The sequence below is a fragment of the Moschus berezovskii genome, chromosome 5, assembly GCF_049115385.1.
Source record: "Moschus berezovskii isolate FMDL1 chromosome 5, NW_MosBer_1.0, whole genome shotgun sequence".
NCBI classification, from domain to species: domain Eukaryota; kingdom Metazoa; phylum Chordata; class Mammalia; order Artiodactyla; family Moschidae; genus Moschus; species Moschus berezovskii.
The window spans coordinates 22,302,148-22,323,891 of NC_142464.1; the positions used below are offsets into that span (position 1 = coordinate 22,302,148).

The 21,744-nt window shown below is 40.1% G+C and overlaps 1 protein-coding gene across 2 annotated transcripts in view; it reads left to right on the plus strand.

The window, feature by feature from the left end:
* Positions 1 to 667: 667 nt before the first annotated feature.
* Positions 668 to 21,744, plus strand: part of CFI (complement factor I) — a 57,576-nt gene continuing 36,499 nt past the window's right edge. Inside the window, exons 1-2 of one of the 2 annotated variants that reach the window (XM_088836177.1) lie at positions 668 to 914; positions 8,463 to 8,510. In XM_088836177.1, the coding sequence (XP_088692303.1) occupies positions 858 to 914; positions 8,463 to 8,510 (105 nt within the window). In that variant the 5' untranslated portion in view covers positions 668 to 857. The remainder of the gene's footprint in view (positions 915 to 8,462; positions 8,511 to 21,744) is intronic. The other variant, XM_088836176.1, reaches the window with a different exon arrangement.

The window sequence follows — 21,744 nt, forward strand, 5'->3', positions numbered from 1 at the left end:
TGAGCAAGGCAGGCAGGACCCAGCCATTTCTGCATGACCCAGGGCCCCTGTGAGTGGCCACTATCACTCCAGAGCACCCCCTGAGCCGGCCGAGGCTTTGTCAAACCCACATTGCAGTCTGCTTTCTCTTTCTGTTCATTCCTGCTTCTCCTCCCTTCCTTTCCCAGGAGTTGATTCCTGACAAGTATCTCCCACCCCAAACTCTGTCCCACATCTGCTTCCGGAGAATCAAACTGTGACAGCATTTCTGCTGAGAAAAAAAGAATTTGTCACAGGACAACCCGTGATTGATAAAGGAACCATTTTGGTGAGGATTTTTAGTGTTCAGCATAGCATTCGATACAATGGACTTTTTACTCCTTACCATTTCCTAGTTTTCGTCCTTAAAGAAAAATATGATTCTGTTTTACCAAAGCATAAGAAATAAACGGTAACCCACTCCAGTATTCTTGCCTGGAGAATCCCATGGATGGAGAAGCCTGGTAGGCTACAGTCCACGGGGTCGCAAAGAGTCGGACACGACTGAGCGACTGAACGGAACGGAACGGAAGAAATTTCTTTTACTGGTTTCTGCCTACTCTAGCAAACAGAACAAGGCATTGTTTGTATCAAGGTGGGGCATCAGTTTTCTCTGCAGGAAACACAGTCCCTCAGCTATTTGCTGAGGTCTTTTTTGGTTTCACTTACGGTAAAAGTCTGGATTTTTGCCAAATTCTCCACAAGTTCAAAAGTACAAAGCTCTTTAGGAGGCCTGCTCTTTTTAAATATTTTTTCAGAGGTTAAAAATTAAATTTCAAAAGAATACCTGGGGTGCAGAAGAGTCCACAGTAGAGACACAGACCCTGATTGTCTCCAACATGAAGCTTGGTCATGTCATTCTCTTACTTTTGTGCGTCTACTTAAGTTTTTGTGAGGTAAGCAATTCAATATTTATGCAAACTTTTAAGCAGATATTTCAAATATTGTAAAAATACAGAAAAAAATCTCAAGGATATTATTTTGACTTAAAGATTATATAAAAAAAAAAGATTATATAGTTCACTTGCCAACGATGACATTATTTAGTCAGTAACCAAGATTTTATGTTATATCTTGATGAAAGAGCTTGAAGAAATTGCTTTTTTCATATGCTATTATCTGTGCATAGAGATTGGACTGAATGAGAATTTTACTAATAGATCTATGATTTATAGTAATTGTTAAATCAGTAAACATTTATCGAGCCCTATCTATGTGCAAGGTATAGAGATGGGCAAGACTGATCCTTCCTTCAATAGCCTTTTGTACAGCTGTAGAAAGATGATACAAATATACCAATGAGGAAATAATAAGCATAATTTGAAAAATATTTGAAAACATGAGAAGGAACTGTTGTAAGACATATATATTTAATTGCCCCAAAATGGCACAAATATCTGCCAAGGGACTTTAATGAGAGGAAAAATCCCTTCCTGCTCAGAGATTGGGAAGGGTTTATGGGCCAAGTGGGATTTAAGCTAGACCTATAACTCTGGATTAGATCTGATCAGTGGAGAGAAAGAGGAAGTGATTTTCAGCCTGAAAAACAGCAAGTGATATGGCCAGAAAGACAGCAAAGCACTGGGCTCCTCTCCATGAATAAACCCACCTGATCAGAGTAGAGACTTTGTAGACAACTCAAGGAGTTAAAGCCAAAACAACAGATTGTAGCCAGCCTGGAAGGTAGCCTGTTAAGATTAGAAATGTTTAAGACATTTTAGAGACTTACCGATAATTGCCTACTTTTGTGATCAAAGAGTTTTGAAACAATTCCAAAAATTGTTTTGTTTTAAAGTCTGTTTATAGCAGCAAATGTTTAAAGAAAACTACCTAAGATATCAGAATTAAATACTTAAGTTTCTTATAAGTTCTAAACTATATATGCAATGTTTATAGTATAAACCAAATGGAAATAAAGTAAGTGCTTATTGATTAAAATAGATTAAATTATTGCACATCCAGAAATAGCTATCACATTAAAATGGTGCTTTTATATTTATTGAAATAAAAAAATGCCTCACTAAAATCTTATTTTTGTTAAGAAAAATACACACATAACTACACAAATATATTAATAAATGCTTATATAAATGGCAGTTTAAAAGTTCATGAGGAGTGTATATTAAACAGATATCAGTTAGTATCTCCGAGTAATGGGATTACTCATGATTTTTATGTTTTATACATTTATGAATTTTCAGAGTTCAAAAATTTTGTCTTATTCATTCTTCATTTTTCTTTTTTAAATATCAGATAAATGTGTGTTGCATTATAACAAGAAAAATTTGTTTTCTGGAAAAAGGATATTTCAGCCACATTTTGGGTTCCTGGAACAAAAACAGAATAAAAAAGAAAACTGAAAATAGTTTTCACTTACACAAAGGAAAAGAGCCTCTTTCTTTTACTGAACAATCATCCAATCATAAAATTGTCTTCATTCCTTTAAGAAACAGCATCTTGAAACCACAACTCCGTAAAATACTATTATTATTTCTTTATAAAAGGAAATGGAATGATTTTTTATGCCACCTGCTGAAAAATAATCATTTTTAAATGGAGCTTACCATAGAGATAGGGGCTTCCCTGGTGGCTCAGCAATAAAGAATCCACCTGCCAATGCAGGAGACCTGGGTTCTTCCCTGGGTTGGGAAGATCCCCTGGAAAAGGCAATGGCAACCCACTTCAGTATCCTTGCCTGGAGAATCCCATGGACAGAGGAGCCTGGTGGGCTACAGTCCATGGGGTCACAAAGAGTCAGACCTGATTTAGCAGCTGAAGAGCAACAGCCATAGAGACAACATAAATATGTTCTAAGTTTTAAAACGTATCTACATTTGCAACATGAAATAAAATACGTACAGCTGGGAGAAACTTTTGTGTTTTAAAAGCTAGGAACAGATTTCCTTCTAGGGAATAAAAAGCCCCACTCCCTTTTTATATCAAAACATTTCAATGGACTGATTTAAAAGTGGCTTATGTCAACGATGGGGTGGGTTGGCAGTGAAGTTGTTCTGAAGAGTGAAATGAGAATCCTGGTTTTACTGAACCTACCCAGACAAAGAGGTAAGGGGACTTAGGAAAGGGTGGGAAAGAAACTCAGAGTGCAGAGGGAGTAGCCGCTGTGTCAATAACAAAGGGATACTAAGGAACAGGGATCTAGGTCCTTGGAATTCCCCAGGCAAAAATTCTGGAGTACATAGCCATTCCCTTCGCCACAGGATCTTCTCAACCTGAGGATCAAACCATCTCCTGCATTACAGGCAGTTTCTTTACCATCAGAGCCACCAGGGAAGTCCCAGTAATGAATAGGGAAGCCAAATAGTTTAGTAAATATGGTTAAATCCTGTGATATACTTGGCTGTGACATAATCCCTGACCAAAACCTTTAATTTTTTTTTTACTCTAAAGCATATTATAAACTTTGCTTTATATGGGAGTATTTTGGAAGAAAAGAACTGGGGTGATGGTCAACAGAGCGATGATGGCTGGAAAGAGTATGCACAGGAGGCAATACACAGGGCAGAGAGTGATGTCAGCTAGCAAGGCAGAGTAGGCAAATCCAAACACTTGTCCCTCCACCAAAAAAATGTAGAAAAGTCAAGCAAACGTTCAAAACCAACTTTGTCAGAACTCCAGTTATCAAAGTCCTACAGTACCCAAGTGAATGCTGAATGAAGGAAAAAGGCAACTTAAAAATGGTAGGAAAACTGCAGTTTCTACTTGCCCTTACCCCAGATACCAACTCAGCGGCAGTCTTGAAGATAGCAATCCAGATTCCCAGTGTGGAACTCTAGTCCCCAGTTCTGAATGAAGCAGAGCAGACTTTATTTAAAAAGAAATTGTGTTTGTCTGTTCTAACCTATCCAGGGGCTACTTGAAAGACTGAAACAATAAATTTACCTTTGTTTGATCTAACTTGGAACTCAAGGCAATAGGCACTCCTCAAAAACATTATAAAGGAAAGCAAATAAACAATCTACTACCACCTGAGACAAAAGAGAACAGTTGAGGCCTATAAGAGAGTGTTGTCGCTTGGAAGGAAACGTTTCAGTTGGTAATTAGGGCATTCAAAAGCCCTTGTGTATCCTGGGGAATTTAGAAAGCAACACACGTGCCCAGGGCAAGATGAAGCCCAGAAAACACCTGCTGCTGCTGCTGCTAAGTCACTTCAGTCGTGTCCGACTCTGTGCGACCCCATAGACGGCAGCCCACCAGGCTCCGCCATCCCTGGGATTCTCCAGGCAAGAACTCTGGAGGGGGTTGCCATTGCCTTCTCCAATGCATGAAAGTGAAAAGTCAAAGTGAAGTCGCTTAGTCATGTCCGACTCTGTGCGACCCCATGGATTGCAGCCCACCAGGCTCCTCCGTCCACAGAATTTTCCAGGCAAGAGTACTGGAGTGGGGTGCCATTGCCTTCTCCTAGAAAACACCTAAAGAAGACCCTAAGCCTACACTTCCAGGCTCAGGGCAAATATGAAGTAAAAGCTAAGACAGAATTGTAAACACTCTGGTTAAGTACCGAGCACTGAAGTGCCCCAGCACAGAGCCAATTTGCAAATTCAGAAGAGGTTTTTTGTTGTTCTCAATTTCAAGGATTCCTTATTCTTTTCTTTCCTTCTTTCCTTTCTTTTCTTTACTTCTTCCTTCCTTTCTCTTTTTTCCCCTCCCTGTCCCTTTCCCTTTGTCTTCCTCTCTCTCTGGTTGCTTGTGTTGAAGGAACTCTTTGTCTAAATCCTAGCCAAATGCAAGGTAAAGGAACCAAGACTTCAGAAACCACACGTGACAAAAAAATAAACACCTTTGTAGAAACAGTTTGGAAAAATCAGTAAACAGCTATAGTCTACAGAAATCAAGGAAAGCAAACCCGGAGGAGAAGAAAGAATTTGATTTCAAGAATTACATTATCATATTCAAAATATCCAGTCTCCAACAAAGAATATGAAGCATGCAATGAAACAAGAAAATATGGCCCATTCACAGGAGAAATTATTTCTGAGGAAGAACAGACTTTGAACTCACCAAAGACTTTAAAGTCAAACATCTTAAATATATTCAAATAGCCAAAAAAGCGAGGAGGATGTAGGAACAAATAGAGAATATCCATGAAAAGATATAAAAGGAATTAGACTGAAAAGTATAACAAAGAATTCACTAGAGGGTTTTAATACCAGATTTGAGCAGGCAGAGGAGTAAGTGAAGCTGAAGACTGGTCAATTAAATTATCTGAGGAGCAGAAAGAAAAAAGAATAAAAAGAGAAACCATCAGTATATACACAATTGGAATCTCAGAAGGAGAAGAGTCAGGGAATACTTGAAGAAGTAATAACCAAAAGCTTCTTAAATTTGATAAAAGATAATGAATCTAGAATGTCCCTGGTGATCCAGCGGCTAAGAATCCGCCTGCCAATGCAGGGGACACGGGTTTCTTCCCTAGTCTGGGAGGATTCCACATGCGGTGGAGCAACTAAGCCTGTGCACCGCAGCTGCTGGGCGCATGCGCTCTGGAGCCTGGGCTTCGCAACAAGCAAAGCCACTGCAATGAGAAGCACCACAACTAGGGCGGAGGCTCCACTCGCAGCAACTAGAGAGCGCCTATGTGCAGCAGTGAAGACCTAGTACAGCCACAAGATTAGTTAGTTAATTAATTTTTTAAAAAAGAAAGGTGTTCAACCTCAGTCGTTGGGGGGCGGGGGGGAATGCAGATAAAACTATTCTCTGATGACATTTTTATATACCTAATTGACAAAAATGTTTAATGTTTTCTGTTCTGTGGTCAAGAAGATGGAAAATAGGCCCTGTCATATATTGATGACCCCTGGAGAAGGGATAGGCTGCTGCTGCTGCTAAGTCACTTCAGTCGTGTCCGACTCTGTGTGACCCCATAGACGGAAGCCTACCCACTCCAATATTCTGGCCTGGAGAATACAATGGACTGTATAGTCCGTGGGGTTGGAGTAATATCAATAACCACAGATATGCAGATAACACCACCCTTATCACAGAAAGTGAAGAAAAACTAAAGAGCCTCTTGATGAAAGTGAAAGAAGAGAGTGAAAATGTAGCTTAAAACTCAACATTCAAAAAACTAGGATCGTGGCATCCAGTCCCATCAATTCATGGTAAGAGGATGGGGAAATAATGAAAACAGTGACAGACTTTGTTTTGGGGGGCTCCAAAACCACAGCAATTGGTGACTGCAGCCATGAAATTAAAAGACAGTTGCTCCTTGGAAGAAAAGCTATGACCAACCGAGATAGCAACATTACAAAGCATAGACATGACTTTGCCGACAAAGGTCCATATAGTCAAAGCTATAGTTTTTCCAGTGGTCATGTATGGATGTGAGAGTTGGACCATAAAGAAAGCTGAGCACCGAAGAATTGATGGTTTGAAACTGTATGTTGGAGAAGACTCCTGAAAGTTCCTTGGACTGCAAGGAAATCAAACCAGTCAATCCTAAAAGGAATCAGTCCTGCATATTCATTGGAAGGACTGATGCTGAAGCTGAAACTGTTTCAACAAGCCTGAAACTCGAATACTTTGGCCACTTGATGCGAAGAAATGACTCATTGGAAAATACCCTGTTGCTGGAAAAGATTGAAGGCAGGAGGAGAAGGGGACATCAGAGGATGAGATGGTTGGATGGCATCACCAACTAGATGGACATGAGTTTAAGCAAGTTCCGGGAGTTGGTGAGGACAGGGAAGCCTGACATGCTGCAGTTCATGGGGTTGCAGAGTTAGACATGACTGAGCGACTGAACCGAACTGATATATTGATGATAAGAGTTCAAATTTGAGCAATTTCTAGAGTCCAAAGGGCTTTCCAGGTGGTTCAGTGGTAAAGAACCTACCTACCAATGCAGGAGACCCAGGTTCATCCCTGGGTGGGGAAGATCTCCTGCAGTAGGAAATAACAACTCACTCCAGTATTCTCACCTGGAAAATTTCATGAACAGAGGAGCTTGGTGGGCTACAGTCCATGGGGTCACAAGAGTTTGCAACTGAGCATGCACACTGGACAGAGAAATTAGCCAATGTCGTTCAGAACTAAAACTGCTCACTTATTTGATTCAGCAATGTTACTCCCAGGTAAGTACTGACAAATATACTTAGCATATGGGGGAAATGATGTGTATTATATGAGGAAATTTACTACAGCACTGTTCATAATAACAGAATATTGGAAACAATCTAAATGCCCTTTGTGGGCTACTGGTTGTAACTTATGCTGGTGTTGGGGGTGCAGAATTAGTAAAGTATGGGTTCACATATACAGTGATGATCTCTGGAAAGGTTCACTGGAAACTATTAAGTGGTTGACTCTGACGTAGGGCTTGAGTGTGTTGAATGGATAACAGAAGGGGAGAAATATAATGCTTACAGGCACCCTTTTGAACATGTTTGTAATATTTCTATGTGTTTTCTATTTTTAAAAATATCAATTAAAAATGAAAAAAATTTTCATCCATTTTACATTCAATATAAAAAAACAAGACCAAGAAACTACACCATTGTTTTGTTTTGTTTTGTTTTGTGATGCAGCAGCAGCAGCACTCTCTGAGGCAAAAGTGATGGAAATGACCCCGAAATAAAACTGGAGGAAAAAATTGCTAGTGAAGACCACAATGAGAAGGAACTGAGGCCATATAGGGCCTGAAACTCTTTCAGTGGAAATGTTTCTGATATGATTGTTAGCTTTCAGGATATAAGCTGTTTATTCACTTCTGGAAGAAAGACAAAAGTTTATACTGCTTACTCTTTTTGAAACTTTTCCATCTTATTCCTCAGTGTTTTCCAGGGAAATCATGATTGTACCTGTTGGGTAGCATGATGCAATCATCACAAAATCTCAGTGGCATATAACTTTATTTAGTTTACTCGTCTATAGGTTAGCTGGAGATCATCTCATGTAAGGTGGGCTCAGCTGGAGTGATTCTTTGTTGCTGGCCTGATCATCATCTTCCGATAGCTATGGCAGAGAAGCAGAAGGACAAACACAAGTACCCTCCAAGCATCTCTTTTGTCACATATGCTGACTTCCTGTGGTCCAAAGCAAGTCACTGGCCAGGCCCAGAATCTAGAAGTAGGAAAATATATCTGCCCTCTCCGGAGGAAGAGATAACAGCAAAGGATAGGATGAAGAGCAGTAGAGTTGGGGCCATAAGCAGTCTACCACAGTCAGCATCACATTAGCATTTGTATAGGATCTCAAGTGTTGATTGTTTTGCACTTGCTCTTCACAGCAGCTCTGTGAGAACATTATTTTATTTTCCACATTTCACAGAAGAAGAAACAACCATAAAGGTCATTTACCAACAATCACACAACTCATCAGCAGTAGAAGGGGAATTTTCGACTTTTTCGCTGCAAACAGTCGGAGGAAAAATGGTGAACTTTTGCTTTTTTGGTCATAATTGATCATTTTTTTTCTTTTGTTTGTAGGATAATTTTAGAAAACGAGGAAAGTTAAATGCAGTGAAGAAATCAGAGGTAATGTTATATGGCTGTATACCAGGGTGGGATAGTAGATTAGTTTCTTTCCTTGTTTGTTGTCTAATAACCAATCGTCCATCTAAAATGGCTTCACTGGGAAATTCCCTGGAGGTCAAGTGGTTAGGACTCCATGCTTTCATTGCCAAGGGTGCAGGATCAATCCCTGGTCGAGGAACTAAGATTCCACAATCCATGTGCCATTGCTTAATAAAAAAGCTAACCTGTACTCCTGCCTAGAATAAAAAGATAAAGTTTACAGCAGGATAATTGTTACAGTATCACAAATACCAAAGAAATTATTCCCGCCCCCCAAAAAAGGAACAGCAGGTAAGGGAGTTGAGTCATGTTTTAGAGATAACTAGGAGAAGGCAATGGCAAGCCACTCCAGTACTCTTGCCTAGAAAATCCCATGGATGGAGGAGCCTGGTAGGCTGCAGTCCGTGGGGTCGCTAAGAGTCGGACACGACTGAGCGACTTCACTTTCACTTTTCACTTTCACACATTGGAAAAGGAAATGGCAACCCACTCCAGTGTTCTTGCCTGGAGAATCCCAGGGACAGGGGAGCCTGGGCTGCCGTCTATGGGGTCGCACAGAGTCAGACACGACTGAAGTGACTTAGCAGCAGCAGCAGCAGCAGGCTATACTAGTAATCACTAAACATTTTTGCACATGTGCCCCCAGTATATGTGAATATATTTCTTTATAAATAATATATACTCTACTATATAAATATACTTAAAAAAAGAAAAATTTAAAAATAAATATTTTAATAATAATCTTACTATTAATCTTTAATGAAATAATGTCATCAAATATACTATTTTTAAATTTTTTCATATCATATTAGTTGGAAAAGATACCTTACAAAGAACAACATACACAATAAACACAGGGAAATTTTCAATAATAAAATTCAATGGAAACCTATATTTCAGTTAGTCTTTTTAATATTGTTGATTGGGGGAGGGTTGGCTTCTTTTCACATCTGATCAGCTTTCTATTGTATTGAACCCCATGGCGTGGCTAATGAACAGCTTCTACTGTAGCTGGAAGTGTAGACTCTGCCATTTTCTTGTTTATTGATATTGTATTTTGGCATTATTGTCAATCTGGTATCATTTCACTACCTGAATCTCTAAATCACTTGTCCATCTTCGCAGATTATTTCAGCTAAAATTAGATGATATAATCTATAATGTCCCATAATCAAGCACATGAATATGAGTCTCCATCCTAAAAGAGAAACCTTCTCTTGACCCCATGTTGTTGTTCGGTCACTCAGTTGTGTCCAACTCTTTGCAACCCCATGGACTGCAGCACACCAGACTTCCCTGCTCTTCACCATCTCCTGGAGCTTGCTCAAACTCACGTCCATTGAGTTGATGATACCATCCAACCGTCTCATCTTCTGTCATCCCCTTCTCTTCCTGCCTTCAATCTTTCCCAGCATCAGGGTCTTTTCTTATGAGTCAGATTTTCACATCAGGTGGTCAAAGTATTGGTGCTTCAGCTTCAACATCAGTCCTTCCAATGAATATCTGGGACTGATTTCCTTTAGAATTGACTGGTTGGATCTCCTTGCAGTTCAAGGGACTCCCAAGAGTCTTCTCAGCATCACAGTTCAAAATCAACAATTCTTCATTGCTCAAGCTTCTTTATGGTCCAGCTCTCCCATCCATGCATGACTACTGGAAAAACTATAGCTTTGACAAGACAGACTTTTGTTGGCTTAATAATGTCTCTGCTTTTTAATATGCTGTCTAGGTTTATCATAGGTTTTCTTCCAAGGAGCATGTCTCCTTTAATTTCATTGCAGTCACCATCTGCAGTGATTTTGGAGCCCAAGAAAATAGTCTGTCACTGTTTCATTGTTTCCCCATCTATTTGCCATAAAGTGATGGGATCAGATGCCATGATCTTAGTTTTCTGAATGTTGAGTTTTAAGCCAGCTTTTTGACTCTCCTCTTTTACCTTCATCAAGAGGCTCTTTAGTTCCTTTTCACTTTCTGCCATAAGGGTGGTGTCATCTGCATATCTGAGATTATTTATATTTCTCCTGGTGATCATGATTCCAGCTTGTGCTTCATCCAGCCTGGCATTTCGCATGATGTACTCTGCATATAAGTTAAATAAGCAGGGGAACAATATACAGCCTTGATGTACTCCTTTTCCAATTTTGAACTAGTCTATTGTTCCATGTCTGGTTCTAACTGTTGCTTCTTGACCCGCACACAGGTTTCACAGGAGTCAGGTAAGGTGGTCTGATGTTCTTTCTCTTTAAGAATTTTCCTCAGTTTGCTGTGATCCAGAGAGTCAAAGGCTTTAGTGTAGTCAATAATGCCCTCCAATTATTACCGCATTTCTCTGTGCTTCTTGACATCTAATCTTCAAAAAAGCTGCTATGCTCAGTTTCTCTTTCTGTCATTTCTTGGGGCTTCCCAACTCAGTATGGCTTGAGTTCCCACATTGTACCAAAATGACCTTTGGCACGACCCCTGTCTTACTGGAGGAGTATCACACAACTGCTACTCACTCCTTCCTTCTCTCTGCCTCTGCGTCACCATTTTCTATTCATTTGTCTTTTACTTCACTGGCCACATTTTATCTCCTTTGCCAGTTCCTCAGCATCTGTCTACCCTCCCAGCATCACTTGCTCACACCCTTCAGTGGATAAGCCAAAGCCTTTTCAGCAGCCAACAAGGTCCTATGTGATCAATCATGCATCCCTCCAATTCTCTGGCCTCATCTCCTCCTGTTTTTCCCTTCAGCCATTCGCAGCCCTCCAGCCACAACAGTGTCCTGGTCCAAGAGCACATCACATATACTTGTAGCCCTCAACTTTTGCTCTGGCTGTTTCCTCTGACTGTGACACTTCACCTCTAGATATCTGCATGGCTTGCTCACTCACCTTCAGGCATCTGCTCCAAGGTAAACTTTTCCTCAACATCTTCCTTGACAACCCTATATGCAAAATAGCAATCCTTCTCACTCTCCACAATCTCTCTCTCCTACTGTGTGTTTGTATTTGTCACCTTATGTCATACTATATATTTATTCTTTTTTAAAAAAATATTTATTTATTTGTCTGCACCGGGTCTTATTTGGAATCTTTAATTGTGACATACGGGATGTCGCGCATGTCTTGGGATTGAACCTGGGCCCCCTGCATTGAGAACACAAAGTCTTAGCCACTGGATCACCAGGGAAGTCCCTGTGTTTATTCTTTATTTACTTTTTGCGCTGTGTCCCGAGGACAGTGCCCAACACATAGTAGGCTGTCAATAAATAGTGAATGAATATGCTGTGAAGAGCCAATCCATATTAAAATATTAGCGAAGGTTCATTTCTTTCTTTCTACTTTTTCAGTAAAACATACAAAGTTATTTTACCCTCTGGGTTATCTTCACGTCCCCGAGGTTTATGTAATCCACTTTGAAAATTATTGCACAGTAGGAGTGGCTCTCCATCCTTGGGGAGTATAAGAATCTTTATGGAGCTTGTTTACAGTACAGATTCCAAGATCTCCGCTCAGAAATTCTGATTCAGGAGGTCTACTGCTTGGGTCCAGGAATCTGCATTTGCAAGATTATACACCTCATGTGAGTGATGCACACAGTCCCAGGCTACAACTGGGAGTACTTTTCATGTATTTGGTACTCCTCTATTTCAGCTTTTAATTCCAAGCTCAATAAAAATGGGGAAAAAACTTCTTTAGCATACTCCATCAGCTCACACATAGCTTACACACAGAATGATTCAGTTTGTCCCAATCTCTCCAGACAAGTAGTTCTCAAGGTTTTGGATTATAAAGACTATATCCAGATGACTATCTGTATCAGTCAGTTCTGGCTACGCTGCAATAAGAAACAATCCCCAAATCTTAGTGGCTTGACATAAGAAAAGTTAATGTTTTCTCGTGCAAAGACTGTGGGTCTGGGTGCCTCTCCAGTGAACACGTCCTCCATGTGTTGGCCCAACCTTCTGAGCTGGTTTGATTCTATGTTGCCTCTGAAACACATGTTCCCCTGATCACCATAGCAGAGCAGAAGTAAGTAGCATTGTTGAGCACTGGAAATTAAATGTTTCTACCTGAAACCAATACATGTTACTTCAGCTCACATTTCTTTTTTTTTTTTTTTGTAATTAATTAATTTTTTATTGGAGGCAAATTATTTTACAATATTATATTGGTTGGTTTTGCCATACATTGACATGAATTCGCCCCGGGTTTACATAAGTTCCCCCTCCTGAACCCCCCTCCCACCTCCCTCCTCCCTCTATCCTCCCTCTGGGTCATCCCCGCACGCCAGCCCCGAGCATCCTATAACATGCATTGACCCTGAACTAGTGATTCATTTCACATATGACAACATACGTGTTTCAATGCCATTCTCCCAAATCATCCCACCCTCACCCTCTCCCACAGAGTCCCAAAGACTGATCTATACATCTGTGTCTCTTTTGCTGTCTAATATACAGGGTTATCATTAGCATCTTTCTAAATTCCATATATATGCGTTAGTATGCTGTATTGGTGTTTTTCTTTCTGGCTTACTTCACTCTGTATAATAGGCTCCAGTTTCATCCACCTCATTAGAACTGATTCAAATGTATTCTTTTTAATGGCTGACTAATACTCCATTGTGTATATGTACCAAAGCTTTCTTATCCATTCATCTAGGTTGCTTCCATGTCCTGGCTATTATAAACAGTGCTGCAATGAACATTGGAGTACATGTGTCTCTTTCAATTCTGGTTTCCTCGGTGTGTATGCCCAGGAGTGCGATTGCTGGATCATATGGCAGTTCTATTTCCAGTTTTTTGAGGAATCTCCACGCTGTTCTCCATAGTGACTGTACTAGTTTGCATTCCCACGAACAGTGTAAGAGGGTTCCTTTCTCTCCACATCCTCTCCAGCATTTATTGCATGTAGACTTTTGGATAGCAGCCATTCTGACCGGTGTGAAATGGTATCTCATTGTGGTTTTGATTTGCATCTCTCTGATTATGAGGGATGTTGAGCATTTTTTCATGTGTTTGTTAGCCATCTGTATGTCTTCTTTGGAGAAATGTCTGTTTAGTTCTTTGGCCCATTTTTTGATTGGGTCATTTATTTTTCTGGAATTGAGCTGCAGGAGCTGCTTGTATATTTTGGAGATTAATCCTTTATCAGTTGCTTCATTTGCTATTATTTTCTCCCATTCTGAAGGCTGTCTTTTCACCTTGCTTATAGTTTACTTTGCTATGCAGAAGCTTTTGATTTTAATTAGGTCCCATTTGTTTATTTTTGCTTTTATTTCCAATATTCTGGGAGGTGGGTCATGGAGGATCCTGCTGTGATTTATGTCGGAGAGTGTTTTGCCTACGTTCTCCTCTAGGAGTTTTATAGTTTCTGGTCTTACATTGAGCTCTCTAATCCATTTTGAGTTTATTTTGGTGTATGGTGTTAGGAAGTGTTCTAGTTTCATTCTTTTACAAGTGGCTGACCAGTTTTTCCAGCACCACTTGTTAAAGAGACTGTCTTTTCTCCATTTTATAGTCTTGCCTCCTTTGTCAAAGATGAGGTGTCCATAGGTGCGTGGATTTATCTCTGGGCTTTCTATTTTGTTCCATTGATCTATATTTCTGTCTTTATGCCAGTACCATACTGTCTTGATGACTGTGGCTTTGTAGTAGAGCCTGAAGTCCGGCAGGTTAATTCCCCCAGTTCCATTTTTCTTCCTCAAGATTGCTTTGGCTATTCGAGGTCTTTTGTATTTCCATACAAATTGTGAGATTATTTGTTCTAGTTCTGTGAAAAATATCGTTGGTAGCTTGATAGGGATTGCATTGAATGTATAAATTACTTTGGGTAGTATACTCATTTTTACAATATTTATTCTTCCAATCCATGAGCATGGTATATTTCTCCATCTATTAGTGTCCTCTTTGATTGCTTTCAGTAGTGTTTTATAGTTTTCTATGCACAAGTCTTTTGTTTCTTTAGGTAGATATATTCCTAAGTATTTAATTCTTTTCGTTGCAACAGTGAATGGAATAGTTTCCTTAATTTCTCTTTCTATTTTCTCATTATTAGTGTATAGGAATGCAAGGGATTTCTGTGTGTTGATTTTATATCCTGCAACGTTACTGTAATCATTGATTAGCTCTAGTAGTTTTCTGGTAGAGTCTCTAGGGTTTTCTGTGTAGAGGATCATGTCATCAGCGAACAGTGAAAGTTTTACTTCTTCTTTTCCAATTTGTATTCCTTTTATGTCTTTTTCTGCTCTGATTGCTGTGGCCAAAACTTCCAGAACTATGTTGAATAGTAGTGGTGAGAGTAGGCACCCTTGTCTTGTTCCTGACTTTAGGGGAAATGCTTTCAGTTTTTCACCATTGAGGATAATGTTTGCTGTGGGTTTGTCATATATAGCTTTTATTATGTTCAGGTATGTCCCTTCTATTCCCACTTTCTGGAGGGTTTTTATCATAAATGGATGTTGAATTTTGTCAAAGGCTTTCTCTGCATCTATTGAGATAATCATATGATTTTTATTTTTCAGTTTGTTAATGTGGTGTATTACGTTGATTGATTTGCGGATATTGAAGAATCCTTGCATTCCTGGGATAAAGCCCACTTGGTCATGATGTATGATCTTCTTAATATGCTGTTGGATTCTGATTGCTAGAATTTTGTTAAGGATTTTTGCATCTATGTTCATCAGTGATATTGGCCTGTAGTTTTCTTTTTTTGTGGGGTCTTTACCAGGTTTTGGGATTAGGGTGATGGTGGCCTCATAGAATGAGTTTGGAAGTTTCCCTTCCTCAGCAATTTTCTGGAAGAGTTTGAGTAGAATAGGTGTTAGCTCTTCTCTAAATTTTTGGTAGAATTCGGCTGTGAAGCCATCTGGACCCGGGCTTTTGTTTGCTGGAAGACTCCTGATTACAGCCTCTAGTTCCGTGCTTGTGATGGGTCTGTTCAGATTTTCTATTTCTTCTTGGTTCAGTTTTGGAAAGTTGTACTTTTCTAGGAATTTGTCCATTTCTTCCAGGTTATTCATTTTATTGCCATATAATTGCTGATAGTATTCTCTAATAATCCTTTGTATTTGTGTTGTCAGTTGTGATCTCTCCATTTTCATTTCTAATTTTATTGATTTGGTTCTTATCCCTTTGTTTCTTGATGAGTCTGGCTAGCGGTTTGTCAATTTTATTTACCTTCTCAAAGAACCAGCTTTGGCTTTGTTGATTTTTGCTATGGTCTCTTTTGTTTCTTTTGCATTTATTTCTGCCCTAATTTTTACAATTTCTTTCCTTCTACTGACCCTGGGGTTCTTCATTTCTTCCTTTTCTAGTTGCTTTAGATGTAGAGTTAGGTTATTTAGTTGACTTTTTTCTTGTTTCTTGAGGTGTGCCTGTATTGCTATGAACTTCCCCCTTAGCACTGCTTTTACAGTGTCCCAGAGGTTTTGGGTTGTTGTGTTTTCATTTTCATTCATTTCTATGCATATTTTGATTTCTCTTTTGATTTCTTCTATAATTTGTTCATTATTCAGCAGCGTGTTGTTCAGCCTCCATATGTTGGCATTTTTAATAGTTTTTCTCTTGTAATTGAGATCTAATCTTACTGCATTGTGGTCAGAAAAGATGCATGGAATGATTTCAATATTTTTGAATTTACCAAGGCTAGATTTATGTCCCAGGATGTGATCTATCCTTGAAGAGGTTCCGTGTGCGCTTGAGAAAAAGGTGAAATTCATTGTTTTGGGGTGAAATGTCCTATAGATATCTATTAGGTCTAACTGGTCTATTGTATCATTTAAAGTTTGTGTTTCCTTGTTAATTTTCTGTTTAGTTGATCTATCCATAGATGTAAGTGGGGTATTAAAATCTCCCACTATTATTGCATTATTGTTAATTTCCCCTTTCATACTTGTTAGTAATTGTCTTACATATTGCGGTGCTCCTATGTTGGGTGCATAAATATTTATAATTGTTATATCTTCATCTTGGATTGATCCTTTGATCATTATGTAGTGTCCTTCTTTGTCTCTTTTCACAGCCTTTGTTTTAAAATCTATTTTATCTGATATGAGTATTGCTACTCCTGCTTTCTTTTGGTCTCTATTTGCATGGAATATCTTTTTCCAGCCCTTCACTTTCAGTCTGTATGTGTCCCTCGTTTTGAGGTGGGTCTCTTGCAGACAACATATATGGGGTTCTTGTTTTTGTATCCATTCAGCCAGCCTTTGTCTTTTGGTTGGGGCATTCAACCCATTTACGTTTAAGGTAATTATTGATAAGTACGATCCCATAGCCATTTTCTTTATTGCTTTGGGTTCGAGTTTATACACCCTTTCTGTGTTTCCTGTCTAGAAAAGATCCTTCAGCATTTGTTGGAGAGCTGGTTTGGTAATGCTGAATTCTCTCAGCTTTTGCTTGTCTGTAAAGCTTTTGATTTCTCCTTCATATTTGAATGAGATCCTTGCTGGGTACAGTAGTCTGGGCTGTAGGTTATTTTCTTTCATCACTTTAAGTATGTCTTGCCATTCCCTCCTGGCCTGAAGAGTTTCTGTTGAAAGATCAGCTGTTATCCTTATGGGAATCCCCTTGTGTGTTATTTGCTGTTTTTCCCTTGCTGCTTTTAATATTTGTTCTTTGTGTTTGATCTTTGTTAATTTGATTAATATGTGTCTTGGAGTATTTCACCTTGGGTTTATCCTGTTGGGGACTCTCTGGGTTTCTTGGACTTGGGTGATTATTTCTTTCCCTATTTTAGGGAAGTTTTCAACTATTATCTCCTCAAGTATTCTTTCATGGTCTTTCTTTTTGTCTTCTTCTTCTGGGATTCCTATGATTCGAATATTGGAGCATTTAACATTGTCCCAGAGGTCTCTAATATTGTTCTCATTTCTTTTAATTTGTTTTTCTTTTTTCCTCTCTGTTTCATTTATTTCTACAATTCTATCTTCTAACTCGCTTATCCTGTCTTCTGCCTCTGTTATTCTACTGTTTGTTCCTTCCAGAGTGTTTTTGATCTCATCTATTGTATTATTCATTGTATATTGACTCTTTTTTATTTCCTCTAAGTCCTTATTAAACCTTTCTTCCATCTTCTCAATCTTTTTCTCCAGGTTATTTATCTGTAACTCCATTTTGCTTTCAAGATTTTGAATCATTTTCACCATCAAAATTCGAAATTCTTTATCAGGTAGATTCCCTATATCTTCCTCTTTTGTTGTGTTGATGGGCATTTATCTTGTTCCTTTACTTGCTGGGTATTTCTCTGCCTCTTCATCTTGCTTATAATGCTTTGCTTGGGGTGGCCTTTCCCTCTTCTGGCCGTTTGTGGAGTTCTCTTTATTATGTAGTTTCCTCGTTGTGTGTGGGGTTGGACAGGTGACTTGTCAAAGTTCCCTGGTTACGGAAGCTTGTGTCCGTGTTCTGGTGGGTGGAGCTGGATTTCTTCTCTCTGGAGTGCAATGAAGTGTCCAGTAATGAGTTATGAGATGTCAGTGGGCTTGGAGTGACTTTGGGCAGCCTGTATGTTGAAGCTCAGGGCTAGTTTCCTGTGTTACTGGAGAATTTGCGTGGTATGTCTTGCTCTGGAAGTTGTTGACCCTTGGGTGGTGCTTGGTTTTAGTGTAGGTATGGAGACGTATGATGAGCTCCTATCAATTAATGTTCCCTGGAGTCAGGAGTTCTCTGGTGTTCTCAGGATTCGGGCTTAAGCCTCTTGCCTCTGGTTTTTGGTCTTATTCTTGGAGTAGCCTCTAGACGTCTCTATCTGTCATTTCCAAGGTGGTTCCCTCTGTTTTAGCTTCTATTTGCTGGTCTCTTCAGTGTCTAATTTCCGCCCTGATACTAGGGGGTGGGTGGACACTTTTTAAGGCTCAGTTGTTCAGTCCTGTTCTGGGAAGGGAGGAACGCTGCAGACAAATATCTCTGGCGTCTGTGGGGAGTGCTCACAGCGACTCGGCCACACTGGGTTTGCCCCCACTCACAGCGCATGTGCTGTCCCAGTCTACACTGCACAGGCTCTAGGTTGCTCTGCCGTGAACTGTCCGAGGCCGGCGCTGGGTTGTATGTACTTCCCAGGTCTGAGCGGCTCAAGTTCAGGTTCTCAGGTACTGGACAAAGGCGCAGACTTGGTTGGGCCTGCGTTTTGTGCCTTCCCTGGTCTGAGCAGTTCAGGGGACCAGATGTTTGGAGAGCGCTGTCTCTGTGACTTATCGCCTCCACAGTCCCCGCCACTCAGTTTTCTGGGTGTACAACCGGCACACCTTCTCAGGGGGATATCGACCGGCCTGAGCCCAAGAAGTCCTGATTAGCAACAAGCATGCCTGCAGTTTGTATCAGATGCCTTTCTGGGGCCGCGGTTGCCCGCTCCAGCTCTGGCTGCGCTCCGTGCCTGTCTCGGCGGGGGATGGGGGATGGGCCGACCGCAGCTGGCTCACTCTGCTCAGTCCTTTATTCTGTGAGCGGGGCTGGCCGAATCTTAGGTTAGAGCTTTCCGCCTTTTCGTGGGGAAGCTATCCCACAGTCTGCTTTGCTCTCCCCAGTTCTCTCAAATTGTTCTCGCGGCATTCAAGCCCAGTCCTCTCTCTAAGCAGTTCAGCCGGCTCCTCCCTGCCCAGCCACCGCTTGCTAATGGCGTCTGCAGGCGTCTGCGCTGCTTCTCCACTGGGAGTTACCGTTTGGCGGGTAGTCTGTGGGTTTTAAAAAAATCTTTAAAAAAAAGAGGGTTATTTGGCCCTCTGATCTTCCAAGGCTCGCCACAGATTCGCCAGTGAGAGTGTTTCCTGGTGTTTGGAAACTTCTCTCTTTTTAAAGCCTCCCTTCCCGGGACGGAGCTCCGTCCTTACTTCTTTTGTCTCGCTTTTTATCTTTTATGTTTTTTCCTACCTCCTTTCGAAGACAATGGGCTGCTTTTCTGGGTGCCTGACGTCCTCTGCCAGCATCCAGAAGTTGTTTTGTGGACTTTACTCCGCGTTCAAATGTTCTTTTGATGAATTTGTGGAGGAGAGAGTGGTCTCGCCGTCCTATTCCTCCGCCATCTTGTTCCATCTTCCAGCTCACATTTCTGTGGGCAAAGCAAGTCACCACCACATCCAGCCACAAGAAGGAAATGCAGTCTCACCATTTGCTGGAAGTAAGAGTTACATAAGATTTTAGTAAATAGCATTATGTTTACCACAAAACCAAATCCTAAGAAAATACTTAGATCCACCACTCCACCTTTCACCATCAACTACAGGCAGAATAGCAGCTGTAATTTTAGTATCTGTTATTGTAGGAAGGAAGGAAGTTACACAATCAATATAATTTCAGTGATAATTTAAATAATTTTGCTTCTTATTAATTTTAACAGCTTCCACACACATTGGAAAGATAAATACACATGAGTGTATGAGGAATAGTTTATATTCTGTCTACAGCAAACCCTGGTATAAAAATGCATGTACAAACCCCTTTAATAATGTCCTCTAAGATCATCAGCCTACTGCTCTAGACATTGAGGATCCATGGACAACTGGGACTTACCCAGTCCCTTTAGAGTTAAAACATTTTGCCATTAGGTTTTACACAGTGAATAAGAAAGCCTTACTTTTACTGTTTTCAGCCATCACCCCACAATAATTTTCTAACTTTCCTTTGATTATTGCCACTGTCAGCAGCCACAGTGTTGGTATTTGCCAATTTGCCATTGCCATCAACCTTAAATTTTAAATGGTAATATTATCATAAAATTGATTCCACTTGCAGTAAGAAATTATAGAAATAGAAAACTGCTTAATTTCAAAGCTATTTTCTCCCCCATGCTCTGGTTACACCTTCTCCCATCCCATCCTCAACCTTATTCCCACAATTTTTCCCTTTCTCTCTTAAAGCTTCAATCTTTCCCATTCTGTTGAATTACTGACCTTACCCTTTACTCATGATGAAATCTCACCTATCCTAACAACAAAAATCTCTCTTTACTGTGTCCCTTTATGATACTATCATTCCATTTTTTTTTCCTTTCAAAGCCTAACCTTAATGTTTTCTATACTGAAAGCATAATGACCTTCTTTCTCATTTAGCTGCTTTTTACTAAATTAATTCTATATACAATTACAAAGGCAAATAATACCATATGGCTTACAATCATGGTGATATTAAGATATTTAATAATTTATTGAACAATTGGTTGGGTTTAGATGGACTTCCCTGGTGGCTCAGATAGTAAAGAATCTGCCTGCAATGCAGGAGACCCAGGTTCAATCGCTAGGTCAGGAAGAGCCTCTGGAGAAAGAAATAGCAACCCACTCCAGTATTCTTGCCTGGAGAATCCCATGGACAGAGGAGCCTGGAAGGCTACAGTCCTTGGGGTCACAAAGGGTCAGACACGACTGAGCAACTAACACAGACACACATAACATAAAACACCTCTATCACACACACACACACCTCCTCACCCTTGATTCTCTCTAACTAGAGACAACAGCTTTCAAATATTTGTTGTTTCTTCTGCTGTTTATATCAGATTCCTTAAAAACATATTCATACAGCCATTCTTTTAACTAATCCTTTGGTTCTTTTAGCCACTCCATCTTCTTCGGAAGTAGTAGGTGCCCCAGTTCCTAAGCTTTTCTGGGGTTCTCTGGGGGTTAACTTGCTTTATTATTATGGACTTCCCTCAATTGGTTTGCGTTTCATTTCTCTCTCATGTGCTAAACCTATTACCACCAGCCCATCTGCTTTCTGGCTTCCAACCTTTCAATAATATCCCAAGTCTATAATCCTCTCCCCCATTCTCCTTGGCCTTATTGATTATGCCTTTTTAAAAAATTCTATTACTCTCATTTTAATGAAACTTGGAGAGGAGGCAGAAGTTTCTGTAAAGTCTGTGTTCAGTCTCCCATGTCTGAGTACAGGACCAATCAACAGAGTTAACCCATGCTTCTGTTTCCATTTGTTCACTGCTCATTCTGGCCTCAGCTCAACGAGGGCTGGTTTCTGCCTCTGACATTCAGCTAAAACTTCTGCCTCAAGGATCCCAGTCATCTTTGTTCATCAAATTCAGTGGCCTTTTTTCAGCTTCCTCTTCTGAAGCTCTCTGCAAAATTAGACACATGAGCAACACCTCTCTGGCTGAAAAGCAACATATCTTCTGCTTGTTCCACATCTTCAGCTACTAAAGTGTAAAATTCTCAGTGTTCTTTGTGGGGTTTTTTTGGTTTGTTTTTTGGGGGTCTTTTTGGTTGTTTG